At 40.3% G+C, this 22,114-nt stretch overlaps 1 protein-coding gene across 1 annotated transcript in view; it reads left to right on the forward strand.

Annotated features, from left to right (window-relative positions):
* PPEF2 (protein phosphatase with EF-hand domain 2) overlaps positions 1 to 7,402 on the forward strand; it is a 44,978-nt gene extending 37,576 nt beyond the window's left edge. Inside the window, exons 13-16 of the mRNA XM_010594180.3 lie at positions 2,527 to 2,633; positions 3,957 to 4,120; positions 4,745 to 4,832; positions 7,149 to 7,402. Coding sequence (XP_010592482.1) covers positions 2,527 to 2,633; positions 3,957 to 4,120; positions 4,745 to 4,832; positions 7,149 to 7,402 — 613 coding nt within the window. The remainder of the gene's footprint in view (positions 1 to 2,526; positions 2,634 to 3,956; positions 4,121 to 4,744; positions 4,833 to 7,148) is intronic.
* The last annotated feature ends 14,712 nt before the right edge of the window (positions 7,403 to 22,114 follow it).

Genomic DNA, 22,114 nt, shown 5'->3' on the forward strand with positions numbered 1-22,114 from the left:
ATAAAAGTCTAGAGTGGACATGAAAACAGAGATCTCCTGTCCTCTGAAATCTCTACATACCCGTCATTAATGGGAGAAACACATTTACTTCCTGCAGAAATTATTCTCAATGGGTTCATCTTTGGTTTGGTAAAGTCTATAACACCAGGTCACTAAGTCCTCCCAGGGTCACCCTTTTGTTTTCTCAAATTCTTAAAGGGTTTACCCATAAACCATAACCTAAGTTTCCATGGCTATCTGGCAGATAGATTTCAGTTTGCACATTTGTTAATAAACACCCCTTTCTTCGTGGGAAGGAAGCAAGTTATGTTATTTAAATGGTGTTTGTTGAGATGATTCTGGGTTCTAACCTAAGTTGAGAGCTTACCACATACTGTGTTACTATACAGATTTAGATATATTATTCCACAATGAACATATGAAATAGATATTGTTATCCATTTCATCTCTATAGATGAGCTCATTGGCTGGTCCATGGTCACACAGCTAGAAAGTGGTGAAGGTAGGCTTTGACCCAGGCAGTCTAACTTCAGAGCCCACACTCTTAAAGACTATGCAGTACTGCCTCCCCAGAGAAGATGCGTCAGGGTGTGTAAGCTGCTGGCACATACACTGTGAGTGCTACTGAACAAGCTGCTTTAATTACTTAGTCTAACTAAATTAGAAATCAAAACAAATAGACAAAGTTAGCATACATCCAGTGGATAGACAACACATTCATGTTTCACGTTACCTTGTATGAATGCTGTGAAAGCACATTATTTTAAACCACTCTTGAGTGATTAAGTACTGACTGGCCTCACCTCAAAAGGAAGAATTATGCGGAAATTTAAACTCACCAAGTAATAGTCAAGCCTACTGTGCAGCGGAATCACCTGGGAAGCTTTATAAAATATCAGCCTTCAGAGCCTCACCCCAGCCCTACCAAGTTAGGATCTCCAGGGGTGGGGCCCAGGCACCTGGAACACCACCATTCCATATGGCGTAGGTGTTGTCACTACAAAAGGAATCACTGTGGAGACTCCTATAAATAACATTTCTTAATTTAAAAAAAAATTGTGTGTTTTTAATGAGATAATTAAAGAGCATTCAGCTCTTTGAAATATGCATCAATTGCATTAAATCAAGCACAACGACACCACCTTATTTATCCAGAAGTCACTTACCAAACAACTTCAGCTGCCTGAGCACAATGGGGTACTTAGAAATAAGGGGTAAAATATCTCTGAGCAACCATAATTGATGTCTCAGTGTTCACAAACTCAAGATCACATATTTTTCTTAGAGGAACTCTGATTCGGAATCCATTTACTTTTGGTTTACATCCGCCTCTCATAAGGATAACATAGCCAGTCTGCAGTTTGGCCGACAAGATTTGATTCCTGGCCACACCCCTTATTAGCTTTGTGACCTTGGGCTACTTACTTTCTCTATAATGGGTGTAATAATCATACCTATTCAGTTGGTGTTGGAGAGTTAATGAGATGATCCATGTAGAGCTGTGTATTTATTAAGTGCTTAATGCATGCTGCTTGAGCTAGGGACAGAAAGCCTTATAATCCAGGTAGCTCCTGAGGTCAGTGCCATACTACAGCCCTGCATGATAACTATCTAGACCACAGTTTACCAGAAAAGTTTGAAAGGTTTGTTAAGCCAGTGGTTCTTAAACATTTGGGGGATTTGAAAAGCACATATACTTATATACCGTGAAATCTGGGATGAGTTTCAAGCGGTTTGCACTTATCTAGGGTCCTGTGAAGCCAGGTTAAGGACTGTTATGCTAAACACTTTAAACCTGCAAGAAAAAATTTCATCAATCAAAGCATAATTTTAGCACCTGAAGAGACAGGTTATTTGGTCCTCAGTTATAGAATAGCTGGTTCCTCAGCAAGATAGGACAAATAAAGTACGTTTACCTTTGAGATCTTTTTATAGTCTTGTTCATTCAACTACAGATGTTTATTGAGCACTTACTTTGGGCCAAGTGCCCAGCATTACTCTAATGACCCAATATGAATGAGAAAACTAAGTTAGTATTATTTTGTCATTCACATGTCTAACCTTGTGACTGTTTAACATAGTAATAAATTACAAGGAAAGTATGATAATGACAGTTATTGAGTACTTTCTGTGTACCAGGCATTCATCTAGTGCTTTACATGAATTTCCTCATTTAATCTTCACAATGATCCTGTGAGGTAGGTACCAGTATTATCCCCCTTTTACAGATGGGAAAATTGAGGCATAGCACAGTTAGATAACTTGTCCACAAAGGCAGTCTTTCTCCAGAGCCTGTGCTCTAACCACTACTGTATACTAGAGAGGGTAACCGTAATCTGCAAACAGACCCTATTTGTACACAACTGGGAAAAGAGGGGGAGGAACAGGGAGAAATGAGAGATGGAGCTCTTGCCTCAAAAACCAAGCTCTTGAGATGTTAAGAAAGAGGAAAAGTTTGGTAAAAACCCACAGATCTTTCTTCTGGAACTCACTGTTAATTATGTTCCCCTTCCTCTCCTGTCCCAGGATTAGCAGAGTAGAGGAGTCAGCTCTGAGAGCACTTCGAGAAAAGTTATTTGCTCATTCCTCAGATCTTCTGGGTGAATTTAAGAAGCATGATGCAGATAAAACTGGTAAGACTAATCAAATAAAAGGTTCATAGAAGGACACTAGCCCCAAAATCTGTCTCCCAATAGTTAGGGAATAAGTATTTGTTATTCACAAGAATGGCAAAAAGACCCCTTTGACTGCTTCCTCCGTTTTACTCAACTTACCAAACAGACTAAGACTAGGAAAAAAGCCTTGGTGATCTACTTCCAAAAATCAGCCATTGAAAACCCTATGGGTCACAATGGTTCAATGTCATTGTGCATGGGGTTGCCATAAGTCAGGGGCTGACTCAATGGCAGCTAACAGCAATAACAACAAGAACGTTCCATGTAGCTTTTCTAAACTTTAAATTCCAGATTTTTAACAGAATATTAACTTGGCCAAATATAGATGGCGATGGAAAATAAATGGAGCCAAGGGCAGAGTGACAAGCAAGGCCAGTATTATGAAAAAATGAAGAAGAAAAAAACAATAGGTGGGGGATGTTACAACAGTACATCAGAGACTAGCAAAAGATCAACTAATTTGGCTTCTTTTTGAGTGTATGCTTATTTACTCTGTATTTTATTCAAATATCCAAGGGAGCAATTTTGTCTTTGCTCTACTCAGTGGAATGTCTAATAGACATTGACTAAACATAGCCCATTAACTAAAATCACAGTAACATTTGTAAATTCACAGCAGTATCTTTTTATATACATACACACTCTCTTTTTCAAGGAGTTTAGGAGGTTTCATATTTTTTTAAACAACCAATGCTATTTAAGTATAATGTTTTATGGTATTATTTCCAGCAGGGTTGCTAGATTTAGTAAATAAAAACAGAGAACTCTGATTTTCAGATAGACCACAGATAATTTTTAGTGTGTGTCCCATTCAATATTTGGGACATACTTATTCTTTGCTGTATGTCTGAAATTCAAATTTAACTGAACATTTTGTGTTTTATCTGGCAGTCCTAGTTTCCAGCCAATTCTGCCATGACCAACAAAAACAGTGCTCCAAACCAAAACCCTCTGCCATCAAGTTGATTCTGACTCACAGCGACCCTATAAGACTGAGGAGAACTGCCCTATAGGGTTTCCAAAGCTGTAATCTTTACAGGAGCAGATTGCCACATCTTTCTCCCACGAAGCAGCTGGTGGGTTTGAACCACTAGCCCTTCAGTTAGCTTTAACGACTGCGCCACCAGGGCTCCCTAAAAATAATGATAAAAATAATGATAGTGCCCATTATTTCCATTACATACAGATAGTGAGAAGGATGTCAGGATCAAAATGTACACACTGTTAGGCAGGAAACGAGACTCATAGATGACAAGTCAACAAATTAAGTCTTTTCTGTAGGTTTAATCACCCTGAGTGACTGGGCAACAGCCGTGGAGTCTGTGTTGCATCTAGGGCTGCCATGGCGGATGCTGAGGCCACAGCTGGTGAGCAGCTCAACAGAGAACGTGCTGGAGTACATGTCCTGGCTGGGGGACTTGGCCAAGGGACAACTGAGCCGTGAGGTAACGGTGTGATCATGGTGTGTGAGAACGTATTGTGGACCCTGAAGGACTGTGCAAGAACTTTGAATCAGAAACAACCAAATATTGAGAATACACAAAGGAGGATGGGAGAGAAAAGAAAGCAACTATTTGTTGAGTTCGTGTGTTTAAGACTTTGTGCTAAGCGATTTACATATGCTGCCTCGGTTAATCCTCAGGACCGCCTCAAGAGGTAGTATTATCAGCACCATTATACTCATAAGGACACTGCTTGGAGAGGTTAAGTAACCTGCCTGGGATCACGCAGCTTCTAAGCTGTAGAACGGGGATTCAAACCCAAGTCTGTCTAGCTTCAAAGCCCGTTTTCTTTCCTTGGCACTATTCTGCCTCTCCCATTAAAAAAACAAATGTATTTATTCAATACTTACTGAATGTGTAACATATGCAAGCCCTTGGGCTAGGTGCTTCTTAAACCTTTAGATTCTTTGGTAAGCTGAAGAAGGACAGTGGGGATAGGGGCAGGAGAGGAATGTCTTCCATTTTTTCCAAGAGTATATTGTTGCCAGGGTTGATCGTGTGTTAATTATCTATTAGGACAATACTACACATAAGGTATAGAAGGAAAATGAGGTTTTTTACTTGCAGAACATACAGTCAAGCTTGCTGGAAACACTGTATCGGAACCGATCCAACCTGGAGACCATATTTAGGATCATAGATAGTGATCACTCAGGTAAATGCACTCATTATCCTACTGCTTCTCACACATAACTGGTATTTTAACTTTACTCTCTTTAGTACCCTTCCTGGTTATTTAACTCTCCACTCAAGCCTTTTCAGAACGAAGTAAGTAGCTGCCATGCTTATAAATAGCAGAAACTAGGAAAGTCCTTGAGCTGTACAAGCAACCACTATAGTAGAAGGATGGGGTGGAGAAGAATGAAGACACCCTGAATGAGAGCTGATGGGCTTCTCTTACAGAAAGAGTAATTACTAGAAGGCCCGGTATACCATGTGATTGTATCAAAGATGGTGACAAGTAATGAAGAGTGCCTAGAACACAAAGCTTCTCCAATCTTATTCCCAAAAGATTTTAAAAGTTTTGTTTTGAAATAATTATAGATTCACAGAAAGTCACAAAAAAATGTACAGGGAGGTCCTGTGTACCCTTCACCCTGTTTCTCCCAATGGTCCAAAAACTTGTTTTGTTTTGTTTCGTTTTTAATGTTATTACTCTTTTTTAATTAATGTATAATTCACATATCATATCATTTATCCATTCAAAGTGTACAGTTTAGTAGTTTTTAGTATAGTCACAAGATTGTGCAACTGTCACCACTGTCTAATTTTAGGACATTTTCATCACCCCAGGAAGAAACTTCATACCCATTAGGAGTCACTCACCTTTTAACCACCTCCCCCCTCTCCCCCCGTGAACTCTTGGCAACCACTTCTATCTGTATGGATTTGCCAACTTGGGGCATTTCATATAACTAGAATCATACAATATGTGGTTGTGTGAGGCTTCTTTCACTTAACATAATGCTTTCAAGGTTTGTCCATGTCATAGCATGTTTCAGAGCTTTATTCCTTTTTATGGCTGAGTAATATTCCATTTTATGGCTATATCACTTTTATATATCTAACCGTTGATGAGCATTGGGTTGTTTCCACTTCCTTACTGTGATGAGTAATACCACTGTGAGCATTTGTGTACAAGTTTTTGGGTGAAGAGGTGTTTTCAAGTCACTTGGGTATATACCTAGGAGTGGAATGGATAATGTGGTAACTCTATGTTTTGACTTTTGAGGAACTGCCAAAATGTTTCCCACAGTAGCTGCACCATTTTACATTCCCACCAGCAATATATGAGGGTTCCAGTTACTCCACATCCTTACCAACACTTGTTACTTTTTCCGTGTGTGTTTTCTTAAAATAAACAGCATTCTGGTGTGAAGTATCTCATTTAAATTTCCCTAATGACTAACAAAGCTGAGCATCTTTTCATGTCCTTATTGGCTATTCGTATATTGGTCATTTGCATTTCTTCTTTGGAGAAATGTCTATTCAAATCATTTGCCCATTTTTAAATTGTGTTGTCTTTTTACTCTTGAGTTAGAAGAGTTCTTTATATAGTCTGGATCCTAGACCCTTATCAGATATATTACTTGCAAATATTCAGTCCCATTCTGTGAGATGACTTTTCACTGTTTTGATAGTATTCTTTGAAATTTTAAATTTTTAATGAAGTCCAGTTTATCTATTTTTTATTTGGTTGCTTGTGCTTTTGGTGTCGTATTTAGAGAACTGATGCCTAATCCAAAGTTACAAAGATTTACGCTGATGTTTTCTTCTAAGAGTTTTATACTGTTAGCTCTTACATTCAGATCTCTGCTCCATTTTGAGTTAATTTTTTTAATATGATGTGAGGTAGGGGTCCAAATTTATTCTTCTGCATGTGAATATCTTAGTGGTTCCAGTACTATTTGTTGAAAAGAATATTTTTTCCCCATTGAATGATCTTGGTACTTTTGTAAAACAATAATAATAATAATAAAAAATCAACTGACCATAGGTGTATGGGTCCAAAGGCTTTTTATAAGCAGAATATGTTAGTATATTCTGGGGATGGTTTTATGCAGAGTTTCTCAGCAGCAGCACTATTGACATTTTAAGCCTGATAATTCTTTGTTTGGGGTCCATCCTATGCATTGTAGGATGTTTAACAGCATCCCCAGTTTTACCTGTTAGATGCCAATAGCACCCCTTCCCCAGGCATGACAATCCAAAATGTTTCCAGACATTGCCATATGTCCCCTGGGGTGGGGCACAATTGCCCCCAGTTGAGAACCACTGGTGATTAGTGTTTTTTTTCATCCCCTTGGAAGTTTCAATGAGGTACTAGGAAATCTATAGAGGTTTGTGTTGTTGGCCTTGGATGTCTTCATCAGGTGGACAGTAGGCAGCAGGTTACCTTACAAGAATGTCAGGGGAAATGAATATTGAAACCTAGTCTGACTCACTGAAATGACTTCCTCCCTCTGGTAAGGGTTCATCTCACTGGATGAGTTCAGGCAGACCTGGAAGCTGTTCAGCTCTCACATGAACATTGACATCACGGATGACTGCATCTGTGACCTCGCCCGGAGTATTGACTTCAACAAGGATGGCCACATCGACATCAATGAGTTCCTGGAGGCCTTCCGCCTGGTAGAACAGTCCTGCTCCGAGAGCAACACCTCAGATCTCCCACAGACCACCAACACCGATGACAGTGGCTGCAGTAGCCCAAGTACACACTAAGGACGGCCTGGTCTTAAAACAAAACAAAAGAATAGCTTGGTCTTGCCCAGAGTGCCTCATAAGCAATGTTGAGCTTAGGGCTGGAATATCGCCCTTATTCCCCATGGATTTGTAAACTTTATGATGAGAATTTATGCATCAGAATCACCTGTGAACTTTTTTTTTTTGATGGAGAAGGGTCAGTGTGTGTGTGTGTGTGTGTGTATGTGTGTGTATACAAAAACCAAATCCATTGCTGCCGAGTTGATTTCAACTCATAGCAACCCTGTATCTCAGTAACTTCACAGGGTAGAACCCTATGTACAAGCCTTTTTAATTCTGAAGCCCACCACAGCTAAGAACCACTGTAATTCAATCCCCTCGGATTTTCATTTTATATCTTTTATTTATTGTTTTAAATATATGATATTGGTAAAGGAAAGTTATGAAAAATTATTTGTATAATCCCATGACCCAAACATATGAATTGTTTCTATTATTTACTTTTTCTTACTTGTTATAACTATAATATTTATATAATCTTATGTTCTGCTTTTTTGTAAATTCACATCTAATTGTAAACACTTCCCCGTGTCGCTGCATAATCTTTGTAATTATTGGTTTAATGGCTGCATACTTTTCTTTCAGGCGAAGGCACTATACTTTATTCACTCATCCTCCAACTGTTAAACATGTGCATGTTTCCAGCTTTTCATTGTTATAAATAACCTGTGATTTATGACTTTGTGCCTATGGTTTGTTTTCTTAAAAGAAGCTTTTCAATTATACATTTCCTTAGGATAAATTCCAGGAATGGGGTTCCTTTGTCAGAGGATGTAAATGTTTTTATGGCTTGACACATATTGTCAGATTGCTCTTCAGGACTAAGCATATCAGTTTCACCATAAACTCACCAGCATTAAGCGTGATCGTTTCTAATTTTTGCTAAAGGTGAGCAGTGGCACTTCCATTGTATTTTAACATGCATTTCTTTGGTTAGTATTCAAAACTGTCTCTCTTACCTCATTTTACTTGTGAACTAATTGAGATCCAGAGAATTAGTAGGGTCCCTGGTGGCATAGCGGTTAAGTGCAACCACTGCTAGCCAAAAGGTTGGCAGTTCGAATCCACCAGGTGCTCCTTGGAAGCTCTATGGGGCAGTTCTACTCTGTCTTGTAGGGTTGCTATGAGTCGGAATTGACTCAAGGGCAATGGTTTTGTTTTGTTTTTTTTTTTTTTGGTGATCTTAACAACAGAGCCTGGACTGGAACCGACGTTCCCTGGCTCCATCTCGTGTTCTTTCCAGTTTTATCCATGACATATGATCTGTTTGGATCGGTTATGAACAGTCCATGGTCCCTCTGTCCTCTTCCCTTGTGTGGCAGACAGAGTATTAGGTGACCCCTAATGATATCCTGCCTCCTGGTATTTATGATCTTGTGTAATCCTCTCCCCGTGCATGCAGGCAGGACCTGTGACTTGCTTCTAACCAATAGAATATAACAAAGGTGATGGATATCACACATGGGTGATTAGACTTCATTACATGGCAAGGATGATGAGTGTCACTCTTGCATCAGATATAAGACTCTGTGCTTGCTGACTGGAGCTAAAGGTTCTCCTTGCTGGCTTGATGTGCAAGCTGAGGAAGCCAATACGGCAAGGAATTGTGGGTGACCTGTGGGATCTGCAGGCGGCCTCCAGCCAATGGCCACAAAACCCGGGGCCCTCAGTTACACAACCACAAGTAAAGAATTAATTCTGCAAACAACCTGAGTGAGCTTGGAAGCAGATTCTCCCATTGTTGTACCTCTAGATAAGAATGAAACCTGGCCAACACCTTGATTGCAGCCTGTGAGACCCTGAGCAGAGGACCCAACTAAGCTATCCTGGACTCCTGACCCACAGAAGCTGTGAGATAAATGTGTATTATTTTCAGCCACTAAGTTTGTGGTAAAAGGAGCCCTGGTAACACAATGGTTAAGCACTTGGCTGGTAACGAAGAGGTTGGCAGTTCGAACCACCCAGTGACTCCATAGGAGAAACGACCTGGCGATCTGTTCCCGTAAAGATTACAGCCTAGAAAACCCCATGGGGCAGTTCTACTCTGTCACGTAGGGTCGCTATGAGTCGCAATCAACTTGATAGCACCTAACAACAACAAATTTGTTATGCAGCAAAGGAAACAACTCACCTTGGTTCCTTGAAAACTTTTTATTTTCCTATTCTACCACCCAGAAAAATCTGGACTTCCATCCATGGATACAATTGAGAGAAGAGTCAAGGTCCTTTTTGGTAAAGTGTTGAATGAATACATATGATCTATGGATTTATCTTGCCTGACTAAGCAACTGAGAGCCCAAGTATAGGTGGTAAGCGAATGTTTACATCTGTTTGAAGTGTCTTGTGCAAACAGCTCCAATTCAACAAATAAAGTGCTCATTGTTTTTGAAATATTCTCCTCATTTCATTATGATTAAAGGTAAACAAATATTCGTAGTAAGTAAGTGTTAAGTTCAGGAACGACTGGGTTAAAGCCCTGGAAATTTACTCATATATAGGGATATAGGAAGGAGAACAGCCCATGAAACCAGGTCTCTCCAACCAAAGGCAAGAGTGGGGCTTATAAAGGCAAAAGTCCCCAAAGCTTCATAAGGTAAAGTGATCAGCTGGTTCAAACAAGTTCTTGGCTTGTCAGTTCAGGATTGGTTGGTTGCAGTAGAGTTTGGTGGTGTCATGGATTGAATTGTGTCCCCCCAAAATGTGTGTCCACTTGGCTAGGCCATGATTCCCAGATTGTGTGGTTGTCCTTCATTTTGTGATTCAAAGTGATTTTCCTTTGTATTGTAAATCCGACCTCTATGATGTTAATGAAGCAGGATTAGAGGCAGTTAGGTTAATGAGGCAGGACTCAAATCTACAAGCTTAAAGCTTAGGTTGTATTTTAAGTCAATCTCTTTTGAAATATAAAAGAGAAAAGCAGGCAGAGAGACAGGGAGAGCTCATACTACCAAGAAACAAGAGCCGGAAGAATAGCTGGTCCTTTGGACCGGGGTCCCTGTGCTGAGAAGCTCATTTACCAGGGCAGATTGATGATAATAAAGACCTTCCCCCCGAGTCGACAGAGAGAGAAAGCCTTCCCCTGGAGCTGGCACCCTGAATTCAGACTTCTGGCCTCCTAGACTGTGAGAGAATAAATTTCTCTTCATTAAAGCCGTCCATTTGTATATTTCTGTTATAGTAGCACTAGGTGATCAGGACAGGTGAGGAGGTTGCTAAACCCTGAGTTCCTTTCTTGAATCTGGGTTACACAGTCACAAATTTATGTTAGGCTGTTTTTCTGCCATTCTAACCAGTTTTCTGGGGAGCAGTTGCTATGGTTCCTTCTTTGGGGGGCCTTACTGCTTGCTGTTTTACACCTTTCAGTCTCAGTGTCCTACAAGTTCTATGCACATACTCGAGGCTCAGAGAACATTTCCTTTATCCGTTAGCAATTAATTAGTGAATTAATAGAGGGTTGGCTTCAAGAGTCTTAATTTAAAAGAAAGCTAAAAATCGTACTCAGAAGAATTAGCAAAATCATTTCCCTAATCCAGTGATTTAATCTTAACAGCAAATTAAAATCATCTGGGGAGTTTTTAATAAATACAATGCCTGCAGGCCCCATTCCAGACCAAATGAACAAAAATCTCTGGGTGAGAGGTCATGGAATTGGTATTTTAAAAATATTCCCCCAGGTGATTTTAAATGTGCAGCCAAGCTAGAGTACCACTGATCTAATTGGTTTACCCTTCTATTTAAAAAACAGAACAAAACAAAAACCAAACCCACTGCTGTTGAGTTGATTCCAACTCATAGCAACCCTATAGGACAGAGTAGAACTGCCACACAGGGTTTCCAAGGAGCTCCTGGTGGATTCGAACCACTGACCTTTTGGTTAGCAGCTGTAGCTCTTAACCACTGAGCCACCAGGGTTTCCTACCCTTCTATAGTGAGGGGTAATTATTTGGCAAGACGTTACAGTTATTAATTCAGAAACCAAACATTTTTAGATTTAGATGTGTACACAGCTAAATATTCCCAATAGTATTAACAGACACAAGAAATCTTGATGCAGACAGATTAAACACACATACTTCTCCAAGAATTAGGTCCCTGGATGGTGCAAACAATTTGCACTTGACCATTATGCTAAGGAGCCCTGGTAGCCCAGTGGTTAAGTGTTTGCTGCTACCAGTCACTCCTTGGAAGCCCCATGGGGCAGTTCTACCCTGTCCTATAGGGTTGCTGAGTCAGAATAGACTTGGCAGCAACGGGTTTTACTATCTTAAGGTTAGCAATTCTAACCCACTTGGTGCTGTGGAAGAAAGGCCTGGTGATCTGCTTCTGTAAAGATTGCAGCCAAGAAAACCCTATGAAGCAGTTCTACTCTGTAACACCTGGGGTCACTTGACTGCAACGAGTTTCTAGTTTTTTTTTTATCTTCAAGAATTATTAATTTTTTTTTACTCAAAATTTACATTAATCTTTTTTTTTAAGTTGAGACATATAAAAATTGATTGGAACTTTAATAGCTTTTTAAAAAAATATGTATGAATCCAGTCAAGCTGTTGTAGGTTTCCATATGCAAATGTTATTTTTCCTCGGACTTTAGACCAATTGCTGACCCAACATCTCCACCTGAATATTCCTTGGGCATCTCAAATACGACATGTCCAAACACGACAATCATTTCTCCCCCACCCTGCTCCTTGTCCTGATTTCTGTATCTCAGATTGGTGCTGCCACTGCTTACCTTGTCACCCACATCCCATCAATTTTTAAGTCTTGGAGAGTCTACTTTAACTTTCTAAATATCTCTGATCAATTCCTTCTTCTCCATCCCCACTCCCTCTGCCCAATGCAAGCCTTCACCATGTCTGGCCTTCTGCTACAGGCTTCCACTTCTTTGAGCCGCCTGCTTCCAGTTTGGTTCCCTCAGTTCCATCCTCCACAAGTCTCCAGAATGATCTACCTAAAGCACAAGTCTGACTGTGTCACTTCTCTGACAATATTTCTTAAGCGGCTCCACAAACCCATAGCAGCAAAAAGTCTAAGCTCTTTATTATGTAACACCAGGCTCTCTGCGTGCTCTGTCCACTCTACCATCTCCTTACTTGCCCTTTACACTCTAACACACCCTACTATTCCTGGTTTGGGCCTTTTGCACACATTATTCCCCTCCCTGGCACACCATCCTTTAAATTCCAGTGATCCATTTCAGTATTTATCTTACTGGACTGTCTTAGTCATCTTGTGTTGCTATAGCGGAAATACCATGAGTGCATGGTTTTAACAAACAAATTTATCCTCTCACAGTTTAGGAGGCTAATAGTCCAAATTTAGGGTGCCCCCCCAGGGGAAGGCTTTCTCTCTCTGTCAGCTATGGGGGAAGGTCCTTGGCATCAATCTTCCCCTGATCAAAGAGCTTCTCGACACAGAGACTCAGGGTCCAAAGGATCCACTCCACTCCTGGCTCTTCTTTCTTGGTGGTATGAGGTCCCTCTCCTCTCCGCTTGCTTCTCTCTTTTATATTTCAAAAGAGATTGACTCAAGATACAACCTAATCTTGTAGGTTGGGCCCTGTCTCCTTAACATAACATTATAGGATTTACGACACATAGGATAATTCCATCAGGTCACAAAATGGGTGATAACCACACAATACTGGGAATCATGGCTGAGCCAAGTTGACACACATTTCTGGAGAACACAATTCAATCTATAACATTGACCTGTCAGCAGCATTTGACAGCATCCAGGACATTACTCCCCTGGTTTTCCTGTCTCAGTCTTCTTGGGTGGCTCTTCCTCATTTCCTTGAAGTCTCAATTTTGAAATGTCCCTAGGCTCAGTCCTTGAACCTCTTTGCTTCTCTCTCTACATTCACTCTTTTGTTGATCTTATCCAGTCTTGTGGTTTTAAATGCGATCTATATGCTTAAGACTCTTAAAGATATATCTCCTGCCCATGTACTGCCCTAACACATGGATATTTAATCGGCATTTCAAACTTAACATTTCCAGAATAAGTTCCTTATATTCTCCCCCAAAATCTGTTCCTCTTGTGGTCTTTCTCATCTGATTGTCAGTTCCATTCTACCTGTTTTCTCAGGGCAAACAAAAATAAACCCTTGGAATAGTCCTTGACTTCTGCCTTTTATCATCTCCCATCAAACCAAAACCAAACTTGTTGATGTTGACTTGATTCCAACTCATAGCGACCCTATAGAACAAGGTAGAACTGCCCCATAGGATTTCCAATGAGCGATTGGTGGATTTGAACTGCTGACATTTTGGTTGGCAGCTGAGCTCTCAACCAGTACACCACCAGGGCTCCCAAGAATTGAACCCATTCTTACTGCTTCATTACTAACATCCTACTCCAAGCCATATTATTTCTCACCAGCCTCTCTACTTCCTCCTCTGCCTCTTGCAGTGGTTCTCAAATTTTTAATCTGAGGACTCTTTTGTTGTTGTTGTACTTAGGTGCTGTCAAGTTGATTCTGACTCATAGTGACCCCATGTGACAGAATAAAACTGCCCCATAGGGTTTTCTAGGCTGTAATCTTTATGGAAGCAGATTGCCAGGCCTTTCTCCTACAAAGCCCCTGGGTGGTTTTCAACCATCAACCTTTTGGTTAGCAGCCTAGCACTTAACTGTCATGCCACCAGGGCTCCTTGAGGGCCCTTTTACACTCTAAAAAATTATTGAAGATCCCAAAGAGCTTTTGCTTATGTGAGTTGTATCTGTTGATATGTACTATATTAGAAATTAAAACCGAAAAATATTTAAAACACTTACTTACCATTTAAAAATAATTATAAGACCATTGCATGTTAATATAACATATTTTTAGGAATAACTCTATATCCCAAAACAAAGTTTAGCGAAAAGAGTGGCATTGTTTTAAATTTTCCAAATCTCTTTAATGCCTGGTTTAATAGAAGACAGTCGGATTCTCATATGTGTTTCCACAGTCAACCTGCTATGATATGTTTTGTTGGCTGAAGTGTATATGAAAAAATACTTTACAGTCTCACATAGACATGTAGTTGAAAAAGGGTAGAACATTTTAATAACCTTTTTTGGATAATTGTGAATATTCTTCTTTGATACTTCGCTAAACCTTGACAAGTAGTAATTTCTTAAAGGTTAGTAGAAATGTGGAATCTGAAACTATATCAACAACTTTTCATACTGTCAATCAATATTGTACAGCCAAAGACCTCCAGGAACATACCTGTAATTGAACAAAGTTGGGCTTTTTGGGTGTTCCAGCCCAGAAAATAGAAGCCCCACCTGATAACACATGGAGCAGAAGAATCACCAGCTGAACCAAATTAACGCACAAAATTGTGAGATAAAATACATGGATATTGTTTTAAGTCATTCCCATTTCATTTTTGATGATTCCCTGTTTTCCTAGATTCATACTTCCTACATTCCATGTTCTGATTATTAGTGGTTGTTTGCAGCTGTTTCCTCTCATTTTGAGTCTTGCCGTATCAGCAAATGAAGGTCCCGAAAGCTTGACTCCATCCACATCATTAAGGTCGACTCTACTTTGAGAAGGCAACCCTTCCCCAGTAGTCTTCTGAGTGCCTTCCTACCTGAGAGTCTCATCTTCCAGCACTATGTCAGACAATATTCTGCTGCTATAGGGTCACTATGAGTCGGAATCGACTCGATGGCACTGGGTTTGGGTTTTTATTCACAAGGTTTTCAGAAGTAGACCACCAGGTCCTTCTTCCTGGTCTTAGTCTGGAAGCTCCCATGAAACCTGTCCACCATGGGTAACCCTGTTGGTGTTTGAAATACTGGTGGCAAAGCTTCCAGCATCACAGCAACAGACAAGCCACCACAGTACGACAAACTGACAGACAAGTGGGGGAATCTCTGGGTTAATGTCCTAAAATATTTCCCAGTCCCAGACTAAGGGATTCTTAAGAATTATAAGGATCTTTCGACATTAAGTACAACTTTAAAACCACTTCTCTGGCAGATATCTGCCAAGCTCTGCTGAAATGCTTCCAGGGGGAAGGTCACTGCTCCTAGAGGCAGCCTAGTCCCATTTTTGGAGATACATATGAAGGTCAGCCTGGAATAAGGATATGGAGTCAGAAAATTTGGGCTTCCATTCCTAGGTGTGAATTGGGAGGTTATCTGAGCATTCCTGGCCACACTGAGCTCCCTGCCACGCTGCTGTTCAGGAGCTCAGAAGAGCCCTAACTACCTACACAGGACACGTGTGTTGGAATTCAAGAGCTAATTGACACAAAAACAAAAATATGGAATTGTCTTATCGCCATAGCCCTTATCTTAGTCTTAAGGTAAATGACAGACAGCTGAATGTTTCTCTGTTATTCACTGATCATAAACAGTTTTAATTTCCTCACAGATGACGATGTTTTTAGGTATACATTTTTTGGAAACACATTATATTTTCTTTTATTTAAAAATTATTTTAAAATTTTAAATGTTTAAAATGTATCCAATGGATCCACTATTTTATTCTTCTTTTTTACTATATTTATTATTCTGTTTTTCTTATATTTATAGCAAATAATATTGGTTTTAAAGTTAATAGTACTGGGACAATGCTTCCTTTTAAAATAAAAATAAGAAAGGTGGCGAGAGTTTGGGAAACGCTGGTCCTGCAGGGAAGTCCAAACACTGTGACCCAGCTTGTGCCCATCTCTGCAGTCTCAAATCTGAGCTACTCACTGCCTTCACCTGTGTGCCTGCCGAAAGAGCCAGTTACACACACTCCCGTGATTGGCTGACAAGCCAGCCTCCCCCACTCACCGGTGAGCTTAATAAGACATGGCAGGTTTCCTGTCCTGCTCACCATTTGGTCTCCAGTATCTGACTGGGCACACAGGAGGCACTCCATAAATATTATTTGAGTTAATGAATATTAATAGGGGTTAAAAGAGTTCTTCTCTCTAGATTGGAATCTACCACCAGATTACAAAATCAGAAAGAAGATTGATGGTCAGAAAAACAAAATGTATCACGTAGAACCCAACCTAGTGATGGCAACAAAAACCTTTTTTTTTTTTTTTTTAACAGAACTATAAACAGCCAAGCTACACAAAGATTTTAAGTGAAAACGTTCTGGGGTTGTGAGCACTTGAGGACAGGCACATTCATACATTGTTGGCAGAGGTGTAAATTGGTGCAAAAATGGCTCGTTCTCTTTAACCCAGTAATTCTGCTTCTAGAAAACTATCTTCAGAAACATGCTTAAGAGTGCAAAAACCATATGTACAGAGACATTCCTGGGAACACTGTAATAGCAAAAGAACTGGAATCTACCTCAAAGTCCATTAATGAGGGGTGAGGTAGATAAATCATGGAAACCCACCCACCTTCTATGTAATTCTATGCAGCCATTAAAAAGAAATGACCTTGAAGATCTCCAAGAAAAATGAGAAATGCCAGGACAGTGGAGTAGATCCCAGTGGTATAAAAATGTATGTTTATATAAATGTAGTATGCACACACACACATATAAATACCTGAAAAAATACATCAAACTATTACCTGTGGTTACTCTTCCACTTTTCTATTCAAATTGTGCAACAGGAAAGTTTTGAGTGAAAAAACAAATCTAATTGCCAAGTCTATTATTATTCAGTATCCTATGAGGTTTCTCCTATGATCATGTGATACTTTTGTAATAATAAAAAAAAAAATTACAGCCAAACTACAGTTTGATATCTCTTTTTTAAAAAGAGCCACTACACTGGGTGATGTAAGAGGCTAAGCGCTCAACTACTAGCCGAACCTTTGATGGTTTGAACCCACCCAGGGGTGCGCCAGAAGACAGGCCTGGTGATGTGCTTCAGAAAGGTCACCGTCTTGAAAACCCTAAGGAGCACAGTTCTACTCCGCACACTTGGGGTGGCCATGAGTCGGCATCTACTCCACGGCAACTAACGACACCCTGGTAAAAAATTTAAACGCCACTAGATGTCGCTCTGAGCAAATGTTCTGTGTCATAACAGGCACAGCTAGAAAAGGCTAATCCCTTACCGCTAACTACTAGAAACAGCGATGTTTTCCCGTCGGAAGGAATTGCTGATTCCGGGAAAGCGTCCGCAGGGAACGCCTGCATGTGCTCCTGCCGGGTGGTGCAGGCGAGGGAAGAATGAGGGCACGAAGGCAGAGAGGTGGAGGCGGGACGGCTGAGGAGGGCGGGAGTTAGAGAAGGCTGGGAGACAGATATCCCTGCAGAAGCTGCGCACGCCGTGGCCATAGTCCCTGCAGATAAACTCCTAATTACGGGCCGTGAATTTATTTATGTGTATTAGCTATCTAGCCTTGACAATCGGATTTGTTTCCCTTCACCCAAAACCCGTCTAGCAATTAGGAACGATGCAATCAGCAAAATCTGGACTGGGAAACTCTACTGGACAAATCACCTGGTTTCTTCAACAAATAAACGATAAGGAGACAAACCAAAAGGGGAAATTTGCATATTAAAAGAGGCTTAAGGAAACATCCATCTTAATCAGAGAAACTTAAAAAAAAATTCAGAGATGTGTGAATACTGACTGGATAGTTGATGACATTAAGGAATTATTCTTTTTTTTATTGTGCTTTTTTTTTAGATGAATTTTTTTTTTAGATGAATGCTTACAGAGCAAATTAGTTTCTCATTAAATGATTAGTGCATATTATTGTTTCGTCACATTGGTTGCCAATTCCACAATGTGTCAACACTCCCCACTACTCCACCTTGGGCTCCCCATTACCAGCTTTCCTGTCCCTGCCTGCCGTCTCATCCTTACCCCTGGGTTGGTGCGCTTGTTTGGTCTTGTTTTGTTTTATGGGCCTAATCTTCAGCTGAACGGTGAACCTCAGGAGTGACTTCAGTACTGTGTTAAAAGGCTGTCCAGGGACCATACTCTCGTGGTTTCTCCAGTGGCTGTCAGACCCATAAATCTTTTTTTGTGTGTGAGTTAGAATTTTGTTCTACATTTATCTCCAGTTCTGGTCCAGGGCCTTCTATTGTGATCCCTGCCAGAGCAGTCAGTGATGGTGGTCGGGCACCATCTAGTTGTGCTAAACTCAGTCTGGTGAAGCATTGTTCATTTTTTAGGTATGACAATGACAATGGTACTGAGGTTATTTTCTTAGGGCACGATTTGAACCAGATGAGGACCGTTGCAGTCATTAAACTGCCAAGTGGGAATGAATTTATAAAAACACAGTCTATTTACTAGTTTTGCTAGTTCATTTATTCACACATTCATCCCATAAACATTTACCAGGTGGACCAAATGCCAGACACAGTCTTAGGCACCGTGAGTACAGAGACAAACAAGACACTAGCCCTTTTTTGTCTAGTGTCAGTGTTTCTCAACCCTAAACACACATTTAAAAAACACTAATGCCTGGTCATCACCCCAGACCAATTAAATCAGAATCTCTGGGGTTGGAGCATAGGCATAACGATTCTCAAAAAGCTTCTGAGGTCATTCTACTGTGCAGCTAGGACTGAGAACCATTAGTCTAATCTTTGATCAATGAGTGGTTCTGAGATAGTCATTAAGAAGACTATTGTTGTTAGCTGCTGTCAAGTTGGCCCCCAACTCATGGTGACCTCATGCACAATGGGCATAAGAAACTTGCCCACAGGGTTTTCACTGGCTGATTTTCAGAAGTAGATTGCCAAGCTTTTCTTCCTAGTCTATCTAAGAAGACTGGGTCCCAGTTTATATAGCCCTCAAGTTAATTTTAATAACCAGAAGTGCCCTCCAGGTGTTCATTCCCTGGAGGGGCAGGTTTGTCCTTTGTGGTCATGTGGCCACATCTACGTCCCAGTTGCTGGCACTAGAGCCAGTCAGTTTCAGCTATCTCTAGTGGAATTTTCCATTGTGTCTGTCTTCCTTATAAGGGATTTATCTTTTTTGATTCTAAAAGGTTTTGAGTTTTGTAAACTTCCCAGTTTCAGATATGAGCAAGGAAGACTGGCCAGAGTTCCTGAGTCACTGTCCAAGTCAGACTTTCTGGAGTTTGCAGCCCTGAGTCATGCTGAACCCTGAACCATGGGGTTTGAGGTAGCAGGCAGTGAGCCTAACCACACCAATCCATCCAGCACAGAATTCCCCAGCAGCAGCTTCCTGTTTGCTCTTCCCCATTTCGTTTCAGGGGGGTCTGAAAAGAGCACAACGTGATCACTTGGAATGCCAAGGAAAGGAAAGAAAATCTTGGGTAGGAGTGTAAAGTTTCTGAAGAGATAGAATAACGCTGTGAAAACAGAATTCCAGATTCTCCAAATCCCTTTACTAGATGTTTACTGAGTTATTTCAAACCACGGAATAAAGACTTCTTTGCAGTGGGGATCTGATTTTACTTCTTCCCTCTACAGATCCAGGCATTTTTCTTCCTTAACACACACTCTCAAAGTAAAGTCACCTGGGTGGGATCTTTCTGCACGTGATCTGGAACCACAGACCTCAGGTGATGTCCCAGCTCTACTGCTGACCAGCTGGGTGACCTCAGGTAAAATACTTAGATGTTCTTCTACCTGTGAAATGGGGTTCATGGTAGTGCCTGCTTCATAAGGCTCCTGGGAGAATTAAATAAGACATGGAGAATATTTAATACAGTGTCCACCACACAGTAAGCTACAATTATATTTTAGACATCCACTAGACTAAAGCTTCCCAAACTTTAATGTGCATAGGAATCACGTGGATGTCTTATTTAAAAGCACATTCTGATAAGACAACAGAAGTATAAGCAGCAAAAGATAAAATAGACAAATGGGGCTTCATAAATATTAAATATATCTGTTCATCAAAAGATTTTATCAAAAAAGTAAAAAAGACATACTACAGAGTAGAATAAAATTCTGGGGAACCATATATCCAATAAAGGCCTAATACCCAAAATCTGCAAAATACTACAACTTAACAACAAAACAAAAAGACAAACAACCCAGTCAAAAAATTGTCAAGGAACATAGACATTTCACCAAAGAAGATAGTCAAATGGCCAACAAGCACATGAAAAAATGCTCAAAGTCACTAGGCACTAGGCAAATGCAAATCAAAACCACAATGAGATACATCTCGATAAGAATGGCAATGATCAAAAAGAACAACAACAACAAAAAGGAAAATAGTAGGTGTTGGTGAGACAGGAGAAACAGGAACCCTCATCCATCATTGGTGGGAATGTAAAATGCTGTGGCCTCTGTGGAAAACAGTCTGTCAGTTCCTCAAAAAGTTGAACATAGAACTGCCATATGACCCAGCAATTCCACTCCTAGGTATATACACAAAAGACCTGAAAACAGCAACATGAACAGATATGTGTACACCAATGTTCGTTGCAGCACTATTCACAATAGCCAAAAGATAGAAACAACAAAATGTCCATCAATGGATGAATGAATAAGTAAAACGTGGTATATACATACAATGGACTATTACTCAGCCATAAAGAGGAACGAAGGCCTGATGCATGCCCCAACAGGGATCAACCTTGAGGACATTATGCTGAGCGAAATAAATCAGGCACAAAAGGACAAATACTGTATATCACTTATATGTGATATTATATGGAAGACTTGTTAACCTGCAATATGCAGATGACACAGCCTTGCTTGCTGAAAGTGAAGCGGACTTGAATCACTGATGAAGATCAAAGACTACAGCCTTCAGTATGGATTACACCTCAATATAAAACAAAAATCCTCAGAACTGGGCCAATAAGCAACATCACGATAAATGGAGAAAATGTGAAGTCAAGGATTTCATTTTACTTGGATCCACAATCAATGCCCATGGAAACAGCAGTCAAGAAATCAACCGACTTACTGCATTGGGCAAATATGATGCAAAAGACCACTTTAAAGTGTTAAAAAGTAAAGATGTCACCTTGAGGACTAAGATGTGCCTGACCTAAGCCACGGTATTTTCAGTCGCCTCATATGCATTTGAAAATTGGAGAATGAATAAGGAACACCAAAGAGTTGATGCCTTTGATGGCGTTGGTGAAGAATATTGAATATGCCATGGACTGCCAAAGGAATGAGCAAATCTGTCTTGGAAAAAGTACAGCCGGAATGCTTCTTAGAAGCAAGGATTGTGGGACTTCATCTCACATACTTTGGGCATGTTATTAGGAGAGACCAGTCCTGGAGAAGGACATCATGCTTTGCAAAATAGAGGGTCATCAAAAAAGAGGAAGACCCTCAACAAGATGGATTGACACAGTGGCTGCAACAATGGGCTCAAACACAGCAACGATTGTGGGGATGGCGCAGGAGCTGGCAGTGTTTCATTCTGTTGTGCACAGGGTCGCTAGGAGTCGGAATCGACTTGACAGCACCGAACAACAGCAACAACATCATTTATATGAGATAAATAAATATATAGAAATCAAAAGTAATTTCTGGTTATGGGGGGGGAGGAAAGAAGAAAGAGTAGGTTTTTGCTTAGAGTGCATCGTAGGTATGTTAAGGGTGGTGGGATAGTTTGGAAAAAGAGAATGAAAATGATTGCACAACTTGAAGAATGTAATCAATGTCAATGAAGTGTACATGCAGGAATTGATGAAATGTATGTGTTGTGTGTATATTACAATACAAAAACACACACACAAAAAATTCCCATTTAGTAGCATTCCTAGCTATCACCTAGGTGTGCTGAAGACCAAATTTGAGTAGCAAAG

The sequence above is a fragment of the Loxodonta africana genome, chromosome 5 (genome assembly GCF_030014295.1).
Source record: "Loxodonta africana isolate mLoxAfr1 chromosome 5, mLoxAfr1.hap2, whole genome shotgun sequence".
Taxonomy (NCBI): domain Eukaryota; kingdom Metazoa; phylum Chordata; class Mammalia; order Proboscidea; family Elephantidae; genus Loxodonta; species Loxodonta africana.